This window comes from Struthio camelus, chromosome 1, assembly GCF_040807025.1.
Source record: "Struthio camelus isolate bStrCam1 chromosome 1, bStrCam1.hap1, whole genome shotgun sequence".
In the NCBI taxonomy this organism is placed as follows: Eukaryota; Metazoa; Chordata; class Aves; order Struthioniformes; family Struthionidae; genus Struthio; species Struthio camelus.
This window is the reverse complement of record NC_090942.1, coordinates 46636434-46654233: the sequence shown is the minus strand read 5'-3', so window position 1 is coordinate 46654233 and position 17800 is coordinate 46636434. Positions and strand designations below refer to the sequence as shown.

The 17800-nt window shown below is 43.4% G+C and overlaps 1 protein-coding gene across 1 annotated transcript in view; it reads right to left on the bottom strand.

Annotated features, from left to right (window-relative positions):
- The window catches only part of TMTC2 (transmembrane O-mannosyltransferase targeting cadherins 2), a 256213-nt gene extending 246662 nt beyond the window's left edge, over positions 1-9551 (bottom strand). The window contains exon 1 of the mRNA XM_068936498.1: positions 9416-9551. Coding sequence (XP_068792599.1) covers positions 9416-9498 — 83 coding nt within the window. The 5' untranslated portion in view covers positions 9499-9551. The remainder of the gene's footprint in view (positions 1-9415) is intronic.
- Positions 9552-17800: the final 8249 nt, after the last annotated feature.

Here is a 17800-nt window from a genome sequence, read left to right as displayed (position 1 = left end):
TCTCATAACCAACACAACCAACAGGACTACATCTACAAGTCAATTCATACACTCAATGTCCCACTGAAGCCAGTACAGCTCCTTCTACTTAGGTAAGAAAAATCCTCCGTGTTATTTGGAGTTGGGAAAGCTATTCCAGTCACTGGAGGGGTGACTGTGAGTATCTCATCTGAATTTATATTAGGACCCAATTCCCTTCTCAAAGTAGCACAGTACAAGCCCACTCAAACAAAAGAGCCAGCCAAATACAACTGATCCCAACCCATGAATGCTGTCACACTATAAAATAAAATCAAGAACGTTCATATGTTACCCTAGTGCTACAATATCATTAAAAAAAAGGCTAAAAGCATGAACAGAGCAGCCTGCAGAAGGGAAATGACACAGTGCTAAACAGTCTGTAATGGCACATGCATAGCGTGCTTTAAAAAGATGACTTTCAGTGCATTACTTAACGTGCTGCTTTGCATGTTAGTTAGCAAGATCCTCCTGCTCTCTCTCCAGGGCCCACCAACAAAAATACATTTGGCAAATGATAGAACCAAATCACACACACAGCAAAGTCAAAATTCCCAGAAGTAACTGATTTTCAGAATGAACTCCCACTTTAAGCTTTCATGTAAGGCACCTGGAACAAATTAGTCATTCGAGGAGGGGGGAAAAAAAAAAACCACATACACTGTTCTGGGTTAGCAGTTCTAGTTCTCCCTGTGCTTCCTCCCAGATGGTGACCTATTACTTCATAACCTAGCAAACGGCATCTTGCATTTCAAAGTGACTACTAAAAGCCTGTCAAATGCATAGACGTGAACATACAAAGAACTTCAGTCGGATAACTCGCGCTCTCACTGAGAACGAAGCAATCTGAATGGAGCATGCCAAAACACGCTTCACAAACACGCCAAGCTAGAAGCCAGGCAGGCGCAGGAACCGCTGCGAGACTCGTGGTTCTAAAATAGACACCAGACTTGTGAGGAGTGCTTAAAACTTTAAATTATGACAGGTGCAGACCACCACTGCCCAGCTCCAGGGGCAACTTCAGCCCACCTTCACTGCCCTCCCCTCTTCCCCCCCCCCCACCTTCTCACAGATTCTTGTCTCCTTGTGAAGTCTTTCATTTCTTCTCTTATTGGAAGCTGGACAAAGCCATATAAAGGGACTCTTTAATAGAAGAGTTTGATTTTGGTTGTGCAGATTTTGGAGGAGCTGGGTTTTTTTTGTTTGTTTGCTTACCGTGATACTCCAGTGAGGGGCATGGTCAACCCTTATGTACAGACAGCCTTATTCACCTGAAATCAGTGCTAACTTCTTAAAGATCCTCATAATGGACAACATCCATTTTCTTGGGGGGAAGGGAAGGTGTCTCCACTTAGTAATCCTATCAGCACTGAAAAAAAAGCACTGAAAACATCAACTTAAGGAGATGCTTTTCAGGGGTCAGTTCTTCTTGGTGCTTTACTCGCACATGAGAGCTCTGGGTTTTTTTTAAACACCAAAGTAACTATTATCAGTTTCAGTAATTTACTGAGCAAAACCCAAAAGCTATTTCAAAACAGTATCAACCTAAAAAACACTTCTGCGTAGAAGTTAAAGGCTAGATCCTGTAAAAACACTCCTTGATGCACTACAAGGCAGGGAGCTTGGGCACTTATTAGCCAGTCACCACCTCCTAAAGAAAGGATGTGATTCATAGAGAGCCATCCAGAGTACACAGCTAGATCACACTGCATCAGTGAGAGAAGTCTCAGAAAAGCAATGAAAAAAACAAAATCATACTTGCAGAGAGCAGGTAACCAAGCAATGGGAAACACTAAGCAGAGAAATGAAATGCTCTCTCTGAGGATCGCAGACAAGCACTTTCCTTGTATCGATCTTTTATTTAGGAACTTGCGAGGGTTCAAAGACTCACGTCCCACCAGGAGGGTACCCTAAGCATAGGATGCAGTTTTCTCTGCATGACAACAGGGAAGGGGTTGAGCGAAAGGCATGCTTGCTCTCCAGTTCCTGTGCCCAGGACCAATTATTCATTTTTATATCTAAAAAGTCATGGAAGGCGGGAAGGAAAACAGTACAAAGATCTAAGAACAATTTAGGCTGCTGCTAGGCAGGTTTATTTGTTTCTGTGACAATTTTGGTCACTGAATTATGACCTCGTTTCAAGCATCCAAGTCCTTTTTTAGGATTTAAGTATGCAGATTAACAAGTTGCGTGAAAATAACATTCAGACACTGGCAGAGACTTTAAGCAATAGTTCTGCTACCAATTCAGAGGAACAGCCCTGTAATTAATACTGGATGAAGCTGAAGCACATAAGAGTTAAACTCACATAATCCTCTCATTAGCAAAACAGCCTAGTGTAATGCTAAGTTCAGAAAAACCTGTCCTAGAAGCATGACTCCCTTGAACTACAGGTCAGAGGCCAGGGGCTTTTTTTTGGTCTATTGACAGGCGCGTGAATAAAAGGGGATGCCACAGACCAGTCCAGTCGTGTAATGGGAACGCTTTGTACCGCCATGTGGAAAATCCTCGTTCAATTACCTGTCAGTCGCTGCCTTCCTGGGCCAGCTGGGACCAGGGCAACACTCTTAACTCCCGGGGAGGAGGAAGTGCTCTGAGTCAGCCGGCATGACCCCTGCAAATAAATTATGGAGCCTTCTTGACAGGCTCCAACGGGAAGTTTGTCTAGCTCTCTGCTGGAAAGACAGAAGCCAAAAACACTCAGTCTCAGTTTCAGGTAGGTACAAAACAAAACTCTGCTATCCTGTTTACTGCACCGATTATATATACACCTACACATGCTTTTAGAGAGTACGCTGCTTTTGTAAGAGTTTTTAAAGCATATGGACTATTTATATAAGCCACTAGGGGGAAAAATAATAATAATAATATATAAAAGGCAAAATAGTTCATGGTAAGAGCACAATATTTGCAATAAAACAAACAGCAAAAAATGAAAAGATGAAGAAACAAAGTGATATGAAGACAGTAAATGAGCAATTTTTGCCTCCAGTTGAATCTTCCTACCATTCGTCAAAAACCTCCACATGAAGCTGATAGGCAGCAGACTAATCAGCACAGTGGAAAGCAAGGATTAGGGTTCAGGGAAGCCCTTTTTCCCCCCCTTCCGAAACTTCACAAGGACAGGAATCGCTGAGGTGGCGCCTAGCGAAGCGTAACGACTAGCGATCCCCGTTTAAGGACGCTGGATGACCACCGGTTTCATCAGCTTCGAACAGTTTTGACTTGCTTTTCCTGGTTTCCTTTTTCCTCCAAGTGCTACAAAGCGTGACAGGCTTCGGATCCTTCACTGCCATCGCAGTGATCTAGCGTGTTTCTTTGCTTCAGAATTCAGCTGTCACCCAGTCAAACGCGAATAGCAGCAGCACTGCGCTGAAGCGGCAGCGGTGCGCGAGTGCACACCGCTCGCTGCCTTTGTGCACGCCCGTTACGGGCCATTCACAAGCCTACAACACATCCTACCTGTCCGAAAATAATATAAACTGAGCAACAGAGTCAACACGTTAAGTGATGTTTAAGGGTGCGATTCCCAAAGACGTCTTCCTCAGGCTCCTCACGTTGCATGCAGCCGCAGGCTAGCCGCTGGGGAAAATTGTTCAGCGTGCAGTTTTGTGAAGGGTGGAAGTGAGAGCAAAGGCAGGAATTACGCCCTCTCCCACTTATTTGGGAGGGACCATCTCTTCCAGCAATAGCATGAATATCACAGGGTTACAGGGTCATCCTGGGACTAAAGGAATCTGACTCAAGAACCTGATCTAGAATACGTAAAATGAAATTCTGCAGCCATCCTGACTGAAATAACCCGCCGGCAGAGCAAGCTCACGTTTTGAAGGGAGATAAGCAGAGTTTATATGCTTAGTCAGTCACCCCAGTCAGGGAAGCACAGGAGCTCAAAGGTTGCCAAACCTCAAAGGCCAACAACAGGCCTTCTGCAATCAAGAGAAATTCCAAAAATTAATTTAAAAGCCTGAGGGCCAAAGTGTCAGAGAAGGAACTTTTAGCATAAGGTTCGGATCTTCAGACAAAATGCTTCTATCTTTTAAACAACCATTTTGGACCAAAAAATAGGGATGGAAAACATCACTCAGGAATGGACAGTTAAAAAAAGATTTCTTTCAAAATAGACAATTAACCCAAAAGCATAAATGTTGGCAACAATAAGAACAAACATCTCTGTCTTCAGATTTAGTCCACTTCTCCAACTGTATGCTTGGAAGCACTTGCACCGCAAGTTGCCAGCAGGCTTGCATCTACAGCTTCAGCACCAAACACTTCAGCTAAAGATAGCAATCCCATAAACAAAGAGCAAAGCCCACTGCAGTCAACCTCACAGAAAAAAAATCTGAGCAGCCAGCAACAAGGGAAAGGCACATTTCCAGATGAGGGAGGCAAAAATCAGCATTCTTGCCGCTATCAGATGGTTAACAAATTGAGACGAGAGACTTCTAAGCGACTTTCACTCTGCCAAACTTAAAGGATTCAGCAGTGCAGCTGGAATACATATGGGAGATGCAGGAGAAAGTGGATCACTTGAATTTGTAACTCTGTTGTGAGCTGGAAAAACTTCCTGCAGAGGAGACTTATCCAGTCAGTGACTCAGATAGGGAGAGTCTGCTAACTGTAATGAATTTATTCTGTGAACCAGCTACCAAAAGTGACACAGTTTGTGTTAGCATTATAGATGCAACTATAATCTTTAAATAAAGCCTGTGGGGACTTTTTTTTTTTTTGGCTTCCAAAAATCTCTGTAGTGCAGCATCTCCACTGCAAAAATTACATTCTTTGATGAAGCTGAAATTTCACATTTGGATCAGAAGGGTTCCATTCAATATACAGCTTTTAAGGCTAAAGCCAAATGCATTTTTAGATGATGTTCAGCATTTTAAATTGAATGGGTACAACATTAATAGGATATTACCATGCTAGATTCATCATATTGTCTAATCAATTACTTGTTCAGTTGGTTGATACTCAGCTACAACACTTGAAAACTAAATTGCCGCAGCTACTCGGGCATCTTCTTCTGGCTTGTGTTTTTATCATTATGTGAAAGGCCATGCTTCATATACAAATTGTCTTTATGGTCATTTGAAATTAGCACGTTTAAGGCAACGGAAGGGAAGAAGGGAAAAGACTACAGAGGAACCGAGCAAGTCCCCTCCTCTCCCCTTTCCCCCACCACTAGCCTCACAGCTGAAATTTAAAAGATTGCAGCCATTTGAGAACTGTACCTGCTGAAAGCTACCAGAGAAGTGCATTTAGAGCTGGAAAAATTAAGAGCTGATGACAAAAAGGGGCCATAAAAATCACAGATATAAATTAATAACCGAATACGCACATACAGCTCAACAGAGACAGATGGCAAGCAATTTTCCCCAGTGTACTTATACTTGTTCTTCTACTGCATGTATTTGGGTCACTTGCTAGATTAAATCTCATGTGGCAGATCCAACAGAGGTACTGCACAATGTGTATGGGCTCAGCCTATTTCTAGATTATGCAGGCTTCAAATACTACACAGTGAAGACATTCATTAGGATTTCTTCAATGCAATTTGTAATACTGCACTGCAACTTTGAAACAAGGCTACTGGATATTGTTTCCACCATCAATAAGGCTGTTCAACTCAAGCCGACATAAAACAGAGCACAAGCTGAAGAAACCTGGTCTGCGGCACTGAATTTGACAGAAGAGCCCTACACCAAGACGGACAAGTCCGTACATATTGTCCAGAGCACCAATTCTGTCAATGGGCCACAGAGACAATACATCATTCAAGGTTAAAGATTCCTACTGATTTCTTCCTTAAAACATGCCGTTCTTCTGACACTTGTGAGTAGAAAGGAATACTTCTGCAGATGAGTTGTTTCTGACGCGTTCGCTGTAGCAATGTACGACCTCAGGTACTCAGAGCACTAAATCTTCCCCACCCCAGCTGTAAACTGGCAGTGACCTGCCTCACTTAGCCCAGGTCACACGAAGGACTACAGCTTCAACGCAGGGCACCCACAGGTCAGCTTGCCTACTTCTGTGTGGACTTAAACGGCAAGTAAAAATAATTATGCAAGTGTGCTAGGCTAATCAGGGCAATATGTTTCCTTCCTGCAATACCGGTAGGTATTAACATGAAACAAGAACTGCATGTGCAGCGACTAGAGATTAGCCCCCTTAATCTGGCAAGAAGCTAGATTTAACACAATGCAACAAGGAAGATCTTCAACACATCCACCGGAGTGGAAACTGCATTTTTCCCTCCCACTTTCTGGTCAGTTCCAAGACAATTTTGCTCAGCAATAAATAAACCTTTATTAACAACCAATCTGAGCTCAATATGGCATTAAACAAACAACTAAATATTTCTTCCCCTCTCCCCCATAATAAGAGCTGAATGCTCTTATTCCAGGTTACTGTGTGCCATACCTACCTTCAAATACAACAAACGAGCAAAAAGAAAATGAAAAACATATTTATTTTTTCCTAGATGAAAAAGGGGGAGTAGGGTTGAGGGGGACCCCTTCTCCCCCCAATAATCTATGCACGTAACTAGGAAATACCACAGCTGCCTGCGAGAATTACAACAGAAGGGAACAGAGTGACAAAAGCTTGTTTTCTAGGCCCACAGAAAAAATAAAGCAGTGTTTCTTCTTTACACTGGCTCTCGGGTTTAGACGCTGTCACTTTCATTCAAAGTCATCAATAAGTCAATTGATCAAAAGATCACATGTTTACACTCATTATGTGTGGCACATATCTATCTAGCCTGAAAGAAACAAAAGGTTATGCAGACCAGTGATGAAAAGTAAGAGTGTAAACGCTCTCTTATTCAGTTTCTTCAGACTTTAAATTCATTCCATTCAGTTTAATTGAGAGAAGGGTGGGAAATAAAATATTGAACCCTTTGATATAAAGTCATAAAGCTTAGACCATGAATAAGTTTGTTATATCACCGTCCTGCACAGTTATAGGTCTGGTGCCACGGATCCGCTAAAATATTAAGTTTTACCATTGGGAAATTGATTTTGCTATAAGAAGTTTTTACGATGCCACTTTATCTTAACCAACCTACCAAAAAAAAAAAAACTGAAAGCAATTATAGACACCCTTTATATAGTAAGCTTGATCACTGTATTAAAAAAAAAAAAAAAAAAGAACAGTCTGATGCAATTTCAGTATCACGGCAAAGGGCATAGAAAGAGCTATAGCAATACGCTGCCCTCCTGAAACAAACATCACAGGTTCCCAGCCTAAATGCACAATCCTGATTCACTTAAAGTTAGTAGCATGATCCACCTCCCACATGGGGTGCTGTGTCCTGCCACTCCAGCACTGACCTCCTTTTCTAGTGTTACATCTCAAGTAGGCTCCTGTAGGGCAGTGAGATTCTGTGATTACAGTTAAAAGAATCCTTTAGGTCTGAGAGCCTGCCTCTTTGAATAGATAAGAGTTTCTAGTTCAACAATTACTAACACGCAAAAACCATTTTTTGCCTTTCCCCTTTCAGTGCTGCAGCTGAAAACACTCCAATTAGATGACCCGGTGTACAGAACTCCCATTAACGGGTTTTTAGAGCACTCTAGTGAATACCTAAATATTAGTTACAATGACGAGAAGTATGTTATTTAGTCACTAGGTAAACATCAAAACAAAGCAGTATTTTAGAATACCTTTTAAATAGTTTAGGATTAATATTAAGAAAACAGTACGTGATTACCTTCTCCATCCTTTCCAAGAGAACCCACAATCAAATATCACTATTTTCTAACTGCATGAGGGCACATTCATGCAAGATCAACAGTGACCTTCACATCAAAAATATCAACTAGCATTTCAAGTTGTCTTCTATCCCTATCCAGTCTGAACTGGCCTGCAGCAGAGGCTGATGACCATGTCCTTAAGCAACCCAGTTTTGCCTAAATATTGCAACATATGCTACTTAGGGTTACATAAATATTCCACAACTCCTGCAGTTCCTAACTATAACAAGCGGGTTTAAAATAGTGTCAGTGTGTCAAAATATTCACTGTTTTCTGCTGATCTAACTCAGACTTTACATCTAGGAGAAACTGTTTTGGTTTTTGTTTTTTTTTTTTTCTTTTTACTGTTTGTGAATTATGTTTTAAAGTGTACCTAATTGGAAGGCTCACACAAACCGAAAAACACTTAATTGCTTCAGGAGACTTCAAGTGCATGTAAATGACCTGGAGGACTGACGCCTGAATTGCTACATTCTCTAGCTGACGCTGTTCCCAGCCCGAAACCTGGACCAGGACTAACACTTGGCATTTAGTTTTAGTAGAATAGGTACAATAGGAGCAACCCTTGAAAACGGGGGTTTATTCTGGAAACGGTGACAGACCCTTCAGCACGGCAGGTGCACCGTAATGCAGCGCGAGGGCAGAAACCAAGTTTAGCAACTAATTGACTCCAGGACAGACAGGTTATTTCCCACGGCAAACGAGTAATCAGAGATAGAACTGGCCCTTTCGCATCCTGTTAGCGCATCTGAAAGTTCAGAGCAACGCCGCTATCTACGTTCAGACCCTGCCGCTATCCCACCTCACCTTCTTTCCTCAGGCACCCTCTCTTAAACAAAACGCTTCAAGATACTAACTCAGCTTGCTAGCTGCTTGGAGACTTTGTCGGTAACGCGAATGGGAAACGTGAATCGCTGCTCTTGCGCACACAACACCCTCGTTTCCCTCTAAAATCCCAAGCAAGGCAAGCAGTGGGATGGCCGGTTGCTACCATCTAGGAGGATTCAAACAGTATTGTCTCTACAGATAAAGCAACGCTGCTGCCTCTCAGGCAGCCACCCGCCCTCACTCAGGGGATACGTTCACTTTCCACAGAGCAGAGAGGCTGATGAAAAGCTGTCAAAGTAAATCTATGCTCACTTTTTGGATGGTTTAATTCCAATGGAGCATGAAACACCCCAGGACGGTTAATAAGTTTAGCCAGGCGTGCTGTTCTCCCTGATATATCTTAATTATGCATCTGCTTTAATTGCAATCAGATTAAGTCACCGGAAAAAAAAAAAAAAAGAAAGAAAGAAAGAAAAGAAAAGGCACAAATTGGAATTTTCCCTAATTGCTAATACAGCTTTTCACCCGCTTCTAACCGCGAGCACACTCCGGGCAGAGACACCGGCACGACGGTGACATCCCCCGGGCAGCACCTCCGACGGCGGAGTTCAGCTCTCGCAGCGGCAACTTCCAGCGCCGGCGGCCAGCGCGGAGTCCAGCGCGGCAGCCCGCGGGCACCGGCGCGCCCTGCCCGCCCCCGGCTGTCAAAAAGCCCCCCCCCCCCCCGCGCCGCACCCCGGCGCCGGCAGCGGCCCGGCCCGCTCGGCCGGCAGGTGGGCACCGCCGCGGGGACCCGGCCCCGCTCCCGGCCCTACCTGTCGTCGTAGCAGAAGTCGGCGCCGAGGGTGTTGAGGTAGAGGGCGAGCCCCAGGGCGCTGCTCACCAACTCCGCGACCATCTCTCCGCCCGCCCGCCGCCGCCCGCCGCTCTCGCACAGGGGCAGCCGCCCCACCTCCGCGGCCCCTCGCCCCCCGGCGCCGCCCGGCGCCGCCCGGCGCCGCTCCGCGCTCCGCCGGCGCCCGCAGCTCCACGGCTTCCCCGCGCTGCCCCGGCGCCCCTACCCCATGGCAGCGAGCGGGCGGCGCAGGGAGCGGAGCGCAGCGGAGCGGAGCGGAGCGCAGCTGGGCGCGGCAGCGGCGGCTGCCGCCCTCCTCCCGCGGCCGCTGAGCGCAGCCGCGGCGCCCGCGCCCCCCTCGCTGCCGAGCCGGGCGCCGCCGCCGAGGCTCTGGGAGCGCCCGCGTGGGGCGCCCCGGGCTCCCACCGCGCCTGCGTACGGGCCCGCCCCGCGCCCCGCCCCTGCGCGCCCGCCCCGCCCCTGCGCGCCCCGCCCGCCCCGCGCCCCCGGCCGCGCCGCTCCCGCCGCCCCCGCGCCCCGAGCGCCGCGCCCGGCCGCTGCCTGCGCGGGGCAGGGGCGCTCGGCCGCCGCCGGCTTGGCGCAGCCCTCTTCAGCGTCTCTCTTTCTTTCTCCCCTTCCCCTCTTTCTCTTCTGCTTTCTTTTTTCCTTTCGGTTTTTCTTTCTGTCTGTCTGTTTCTACCTTTTCTTTCATTTTCATTTCTACCGTTTGTTCTTTTTTCTCTGTCTGTGTTCCCCCATTCTCTTTTCTTTTCCTGTCTTCTTTTTCCTTTTTTCCTTCCCTGTCTTTTCCTTCTTTTCCCTTCCTTCTTTTTCCTTTTTTCCTTCTTTTCTTTTCCCTTTCCTTCTTTCTTTTTTCTTCATTTTTTCTTTTTTCTTTTGCTCTTTTGTCCTATTTTCCTTTTCCCTTTCCGTTTCCTTGCTTTCCTCTTTTCTCCTTTTTCCTTTTTTCCCTTTTTTCCTGTAGTCCTTTTACCTTTTTTCCTTCTCTTGTTCCTCCTTTCCCTTTGTTATACTTTTTTCTACCTTTTCCCTCTATTCTCCCCCCACCCACCACCTTCTCCCCACCTGGCACAAGTCAGCTGGAAATGCTTCACTAGGAGGGAGAGGGCTGCAGTGGGGACAGATGCTGAAGCAGGGGCCTCCACACTCCCGGCTGCACTGAGCCGGGATTTCCCTCACTCACCGGCTGGGCACTCGCAGCGAGCTCTTAGCTTCCAATTTAGCAAAACTGAGGTAAAAAATTCGGCAGAAAGGGCGTGCCAAACACAGGCACCCCAGGGCAAGGGGCATGGCTGGCTGGGGCCTCCCCCAGGGCAGCCCCGGCGCCCGGCTGGGTGCCTGCACAGGTGCAGTGGGCACGGCTGTGCGCCGAGCCATGCGGCGCGAGTGGGAAGAATAAATGGGCTGCAGGAAACCCAGCAGTGAGAAATAATGTGCTGCAACCGGCTTCAATAATTCATGGGATATGGAGGCTTGAAATTATGGAAAAGGCTTGGGTCCATCAAGCTGATTGTTTCCTTTCGTAAGAGAGTTTTTGAAACGTTGCCTCCATGTTACGCCAGCCAGCCCTTTGTATATCTGTTTCCTCATGATTTCCATCAAGTGGCACATCATGCTGTCCCTGAAGAATGGGAATCTGTACATCAAGCTGTGTATAATAAATCGGACAGCTTTTAACAAGTTTTCTTTCTCTCCTATATGATTATTTAACATTGTTCTTTGAAACCTCACAATATATTAAGTGCATTAAGACCTCTTTCAAGCAATGCTTAAAGTGCTCTTGTGAAGCCTGCCCCAAGAGTCACAAACATCTCAGCTGCTTTTACTTAGATACGGGGCACGTGTTATCACCATCAGCAGCAGTAATTGCAGACATGGCGGGAAGGGTGCATTTTACTCAGAATATTAAAGCTTTGAGGGGCCTTATTGAACCCATTAGCAGATCACATTGATCTGGGAACTGCACATTAAACTTTTCAGCCTGGAGCATAGAACATAGTAATGTAGATTTTAAGAGTTGGTATGCTTTGTCAGAGCAACCGTGATTCTTACTTTCAAACACCAGTTCTCAGCACATTTCAGGACATACTGCCAAGACTCTGATCATCATGACTTAGTACTTCTTGCTGCAGTGGGACTGCCGAGCTTACACACTAGGTTTGCACAGCTCCTTTTCTGGAACATCCTAATAAACTCTGCATAAAAAGCAGCATAATTGCTACTGAGTCACAGTGGCAAAAGCCTCTTGTTCTCCATCAAGACCATATGGAGTTTTTCTTCAAAGAGGCAGGACTACTGGCTAGAGTAGATGAGGGCCTGTAAGAAAGCTTTAGAAACAAAGCAAAACAAATCCTCCAAGGTAAAAAATTAACTAAGCCCGACACTGACTAATAAAGTCAAAAACGGGTGGAATGAAATGTGTGAAGTATGTGGAGAGTGCCTGCTCTGCTGGAAGCTCACAGCGCTCCCATATAGTTGGAGGTCGCATTAGGGCTTCACCATCATATCCAAGCGGGTTTAGCTGCACTGAGAGGGGTCTGCAAGCTCTGGGTATGCAGAAACATCTCTCTGAATCAGCAAAGGAAAAGTGGCTCCCCTAGGTAAGAGACTTCTCTGTTGGAGAAAACCTGCTTTACAGAATATGATGCTCTGCCTATCAGGCATGGGGTCCCACATGCTGGGCAGCACTGGGGCAGCAGGTTGAAAGAGGCAATGCAAAAAGCTGGGTAGGGGTCTCAGCTTCAGGATGAAGATTATTGGCCTTGTTTAGCAAATAACACCGCAAAAGAGAATAAGGGGATAGAAATCAAAGTGGGCCCGGGAATCCCTTCTGTTCCTCACACAGTTAAAAATAGTAAATGCACTGGTGCTATGAACTACATGATAGTTTACGATATCGTCAGGAGATGTCAGATAAGATAACATTCTGACTCAGGGCAGATTTACAAAGTGACGGGCGGTAATCACAAGGTATCAAAGGAGGTAATTCAGAGTTTCAGATGTGTCACCAAGCAGCCGTTTCAAAATAACCTTCACTTCCAGAAAGTCATTGTCACAGGGTCTGATATCAGGGAAAAGGGAAGAGCTGGAGGGTTGTAGCAACACATACTAATAACAGTAATTGTAAAGATAACTAGAGTTACACCATCTGAAAGCTGATCTGTTGCATAGCTTAGTAGACAAATTCCCATGCTTTTTGGCAAATATAGCAATCAAAAGTGATCCGTTTTAACACTAAGCTAGAAATCCCTTCACCAAATACATTATAGATTCTGAGTCACCATGCCACAGTACGCTTCACCTAAACTGTGCCTGAAAGATTAAGTTGTGGCACAGCATGTAGAAATACATGTCTGTCACAGTGACAGATTTGGTTAACCGGTCACTGACTATGAGACCTTAAGTGTCAGGGTAATGTATGTGGTGCAGATCCCTCAACAGATTAGATTAGACACTTCAATTTCTAGACACTGGGTTCATTTGTTGGAGCCTGCAGGAAATATTTGTGCCAACTTCCTCAGAGTATCTGAGAAGAGAAAGTCTAGCCCCCGAAAGCTCCTGGGATTTTTTTATTGGAGTGAGGTAACGGAATATTAAATGTTAACATAGGAATAATCAAATGGGATTTATTAATTTTTTGCCAGTTCTTACACTCAGATACCATCACATAAATGTTGTAACATATTGTACATAATTTTGAACAACCTAAATTATATCCAATGATGTGACTTAATGAGCCCCAGAAATGTAAACTTTGGTACATTTCAAAACACCCACTCAGTTACTGCTGTTAGTAGTCAAGGATAAGTTGAGTCTGTCTGAAGAAAGAAATCAAATTAATTGAGTGCTCACATGAACTAACGCCCTTCATTTTTGAAAAGTAGGAGAAAATGGGGTAGAGAAGAATGTTTTAGCCAGGTGCCTTTTTCAGAATCACTTACTGATGCATAGAGGCAAAGTTGTTTGATTCTTTGGACTTGTCTAGGAGCTAAGCTGCTGTTTTCCTGTCAGGCTGACAAGATCATATTAATTCTCAAAGAAATCAGTATAATTGCATTTTCCTTTTTGTTTTGCTAATGCTATAAAAATAGCAACCTCAGCAACGACAGCTGAAGCAAAGCTGTGTTGCGGCTGTAAAACAGTAAAATCTCATGAAAACCTACAAGAGATAGGACAGTACATAATACACTCCTGCAGGAAATCCAAATACAGGCAGGAGTTCCATCACTACTAGAAAGAGACTTAACTGAGCAGATTTCATAAGGAAGTATATTCCATGAGGCACCAGTTCCTGCTTTAGATCAGTCAGTGGAGCTAGAGTATTGCTGCAGAGCTGATGAGAGAAAGAGAGAGAGACAGAAAGAGAAGAAAACCAATGCAATTTTAGCTTGACCTAATCTAATTACACAGACTCTCTCCAGGAAGAAAGGAAAAAAAAAAAAAGAAGTAGTTATAGGTAGGTTTCTGTTTCAATATCTGCCTTTATTTGTATACATCTCACATACAGGAGCATTTATTTAACTGACAGGTGAGTATAACTTGAAGAAGGTGATCACCCCATTTGTTTGAAATGGCTATCATTAAAAAACGATAGCCCATTTTATGGAAAACATTAGGACTAAAACCTAAATCTGCAGAGGGGCTTGGGTATCTCATTCTTCAGAGAATTCTTCTGTGCCTTGGATGTAGGTGCCAGAGAATTTTCTGTGTTCAGTTGCCGTCTAATGATGGAGACACCTAAAGTTTCAAAGTATGTAAGTCTACAAAGTCTCCTATGTATCTACATATCTGTCACTTGATATTTTCAGAACTACCCTGTTGCTTTAAGCTTTAGCATATCCCAAAGCCACAACACAGTTATGAAAACAGACTTTTTCTCGCCTCCCCGTGCCTGTGAGACCTGAGACAAATTGCATTTTAGGAGTACGCAAAAGAACTTAAAATTGATTCTCCTTCAAACAGAGCCTTAGCCGAGGACATAGAAGATGTCTTTACTCCTTGAATGAGGTCTAACATACGTTTCTGTCACTTTTTGAAAGTTTCTGGTTTAATGCTTTCTGTTAGGCAAGAAGACAATGGTCAGATTAGGTTCTGCTCCCCCGTGATTTAAAAGCTCCAGATATTTAGTGGAAAAATGGGACTTTTCCAACCCACTACTCAGGTGTCTCTGTACAAAGCCTGCTGTTCTCTGCCAGTTCCATCCTCAGACGCCCGAGTCTTCCCACTTAGGAATAGCTACTAAACCGATTATTTCTGGCAGCTTCAGCCATGTATTGCAGCAAACGATGATGTATCTGAGCTCCTGGATGGGCGCTCCAGTTACCCATACTGCAGCCATTGTCCCTTAATTTGCTGCTGGATACTGTTGATGCTGATTTCTGGTGGTATGCTCCTTACAAGAGCAACAGCACAGGAAAAGGTGGTTTTCCAGCTTTTACAATGTTTCAGGAATGAGTAGCATAATCTTACTCCGTTCTAGACTAATATTACTGCTCTGTCACCATTGTCTATATATGCCCTTGACTAATCCTAGTCTGCTTTACGTATTTAGTTCTCTTGTCCTTTGAGACAGCTCAAAGTAAGATCAAACAGTTTTTAATCCTTCTGTGTTCACAGTAAGTTGACAGTGTAAACTTACTAATGGCAGATATGTCAGTTTGTCTCCTTCCAGAACATCAGCCTTTTTACTGTTTGCTTAGTCATACTTTATAAAAATAGCAATAGGCCAATTTTCACTTTTAGAGTTCCTTTCATCAAAACATCTCAAAGCAATATACATCCTCAAAACATGGCTGTGGAAGTAAACTAGAATTAACCCCATTTTACACAGGTGGAAATCGAGGCAACTAGCATTTATGTCAGTTTATCTAGATCATACGGGAACTCTGTAGCAGAACAGGAATCTATCCTAGATCCCAGCTGTGATTCCCAGTCATTTGTTTGCTTTCAACATGAAATCATCCTTCCGTTCATAATAATTGACGTTTTCTTAGACAAAACACAGTGGAATTATCTTGGAGATTAATTTGCCTGAGACCTTAATTCTGAGAAAAGACCTACTTGATAGATGGATGCGTGCAACTTAACCAAGAAATCTGTGACGCATAGCCTGGATTTTATGCAGGTGGAGGAAAGGGAATATGAGTGGTATATCATATCCTGTCTCTCATCATTTCTTGGCAGATATATTGCCCAGTAGATGGAAAAGCGTCATCAACAGCTGAAAATCTGTTTCTTGTCGTCTTCCTTCCCGTAGCAAGAAGTGAGTCATCACACTGTCCATCAGTCCTGTACTTTTCAGGGTACTGACATTTCCCTGGTGATGCAGATGTTGAAAGACAGTTTGATTTTAGTCTAGATCTGTCTAGTTCTACTTCATTTGTCCCTCAAATGTACAACCTGGGACATAGGCTGTGAAAACTGGACAAAAAATGATATGTCTCTATGGCAGCAACACCAGACCTTCGTCCCACAGCGGAAGAAAGCCAGCCAAAGATGCAAGTGTAATTTCCACCTCAATCCCTGCAGATTTTCTCTGGAATAACCTAATTTACTTCTTTACTTCGGTACAATCTTGGCTTCGTGCTGTAAAAGCATGAAGTAAAGCCAGGAAAATTATGATTATTCTTGTTTTAGAGAGAACATGTCAACATTACTGAAACGTATCTAACACCAGCACAAGCTCATTTCTCAAGAGTCAAATAAACAAAGGAAAATTATTATAGGGAGTAAACCTTTGAATCTTTCTAAACAGACCCAGTTTGATTTTTCATAATAATGTTGGAACCGAATAACACTTTGCATTGTAATGTAGACAAATCCAGAGAGGATCGTCAATGGGTTCTAGGTTCCTAATGAACAATAAAGCAGAAGCAGCAGTAATCTTCCTCAAACTAAATTATTTCTTCTCCTCTGCTTGCTTAGTCTGAGAAATGTCTTCTCTATATATACAAAGTCCTGCCTGAAAATCTCAGATGGCCTCCATCTCTCTGTGTTAAAATATAATTAACACATGCTAGCAATAAAGTCACATTCTATTTAATTTTTAGCGAGTTAAAGACATTACTATGTTGATTTAGAACTAAAGCAACTGCTTCCTTCAGCTGAAAATATATAAAAAATACAAAACATGAAATGTAAAATACTTTTTCTGTACATGAGGATTGTAGCAGAAGTTTAATCAGTTTAGTGGAACATTCACACTTTGTAACGGACTGCAGGGACTCAGGATATACAGGTGACCCAGATTTCTTCCCTGCTGTGTCACACAAACAGCTGGATATAGAAGTATGTACTTTCTTTGATCGGTAGGTCAATTGGTCGGGTACATGCTATTATATATAGAAGCCGAATTCCAGTTATCTTTACCATGTAGTCTGCTACAGATTTGTGTGTGTCATAGAATTCAATAAATTGAAAGTTACTTATAATCTCCAGAGCACAGAGAAGAAATAAAATTCTTTAGAGGGCCTGCTCTGGCACTTCTTTTCTCTCAAGCACAATGACATAGAGGAGAAAATGTCCTATATTTTGCCAAGCAGCAGCATTCTAATTTATTGTTTCATCAATTTTCTTCTACCAACTTTTGCTTAGACTGTTTGCTTGGGAAAATATACATAGTTCTAGCTCCCATAAACTTCACCATCACCTAATTGGCCCATATATACCAAAGTCTTTGTACACTGGTAGCCGTAAAAATGAACTGTGCTCAATCTCTAGCCACCTTTAAGAGACTTTAGGACCTTGGGATTGTTTTTCATTGTTATTTATAAATAACGCTGGTAAAAATAATGTTTCCATTAGGAATTTTTGAAAATTCAGAATATCCTATTGAATACATTTCGTGGAAAATACTGTCTTTCTGTGTAAAAGTTTTCATTTGGCTTCCTGAATCTGCTAACAAGTGAAAGATACATCCTGTTTTGTCAACACAAAGATTTTCCCATATGCTAGCTACAATATGGTTAAAGCCATATTTTGTAGCATAGGTACACCGTCAGAGATTTTGGACCATATTTGCAGTTGGTATAACTAGTCATAGCTTCAGCAGAACTGTCACAATTTCTATCATCTAGTGTCTGTTCCTTAATACTTAATAGAGAGGGAGGCATGAAAAGAGATAAACAGGTCTAGGGAATGTTGACATTTTAAATTCTTTCCTACCCTATTTTGCACAAGAAAGAGCATTACATTTGGCTATGTAAATAGATCCCAGATTTTAAAATAGCCAGGTTCTTTTCTGCCTGAAGGAGAAAGAAAGATATAAACCAGAATTATTGGCTTTCTGTAATATTTTATATTCAATTTTCTCCTGTTACGTTCATGCCATGTAATTGTGTGCACA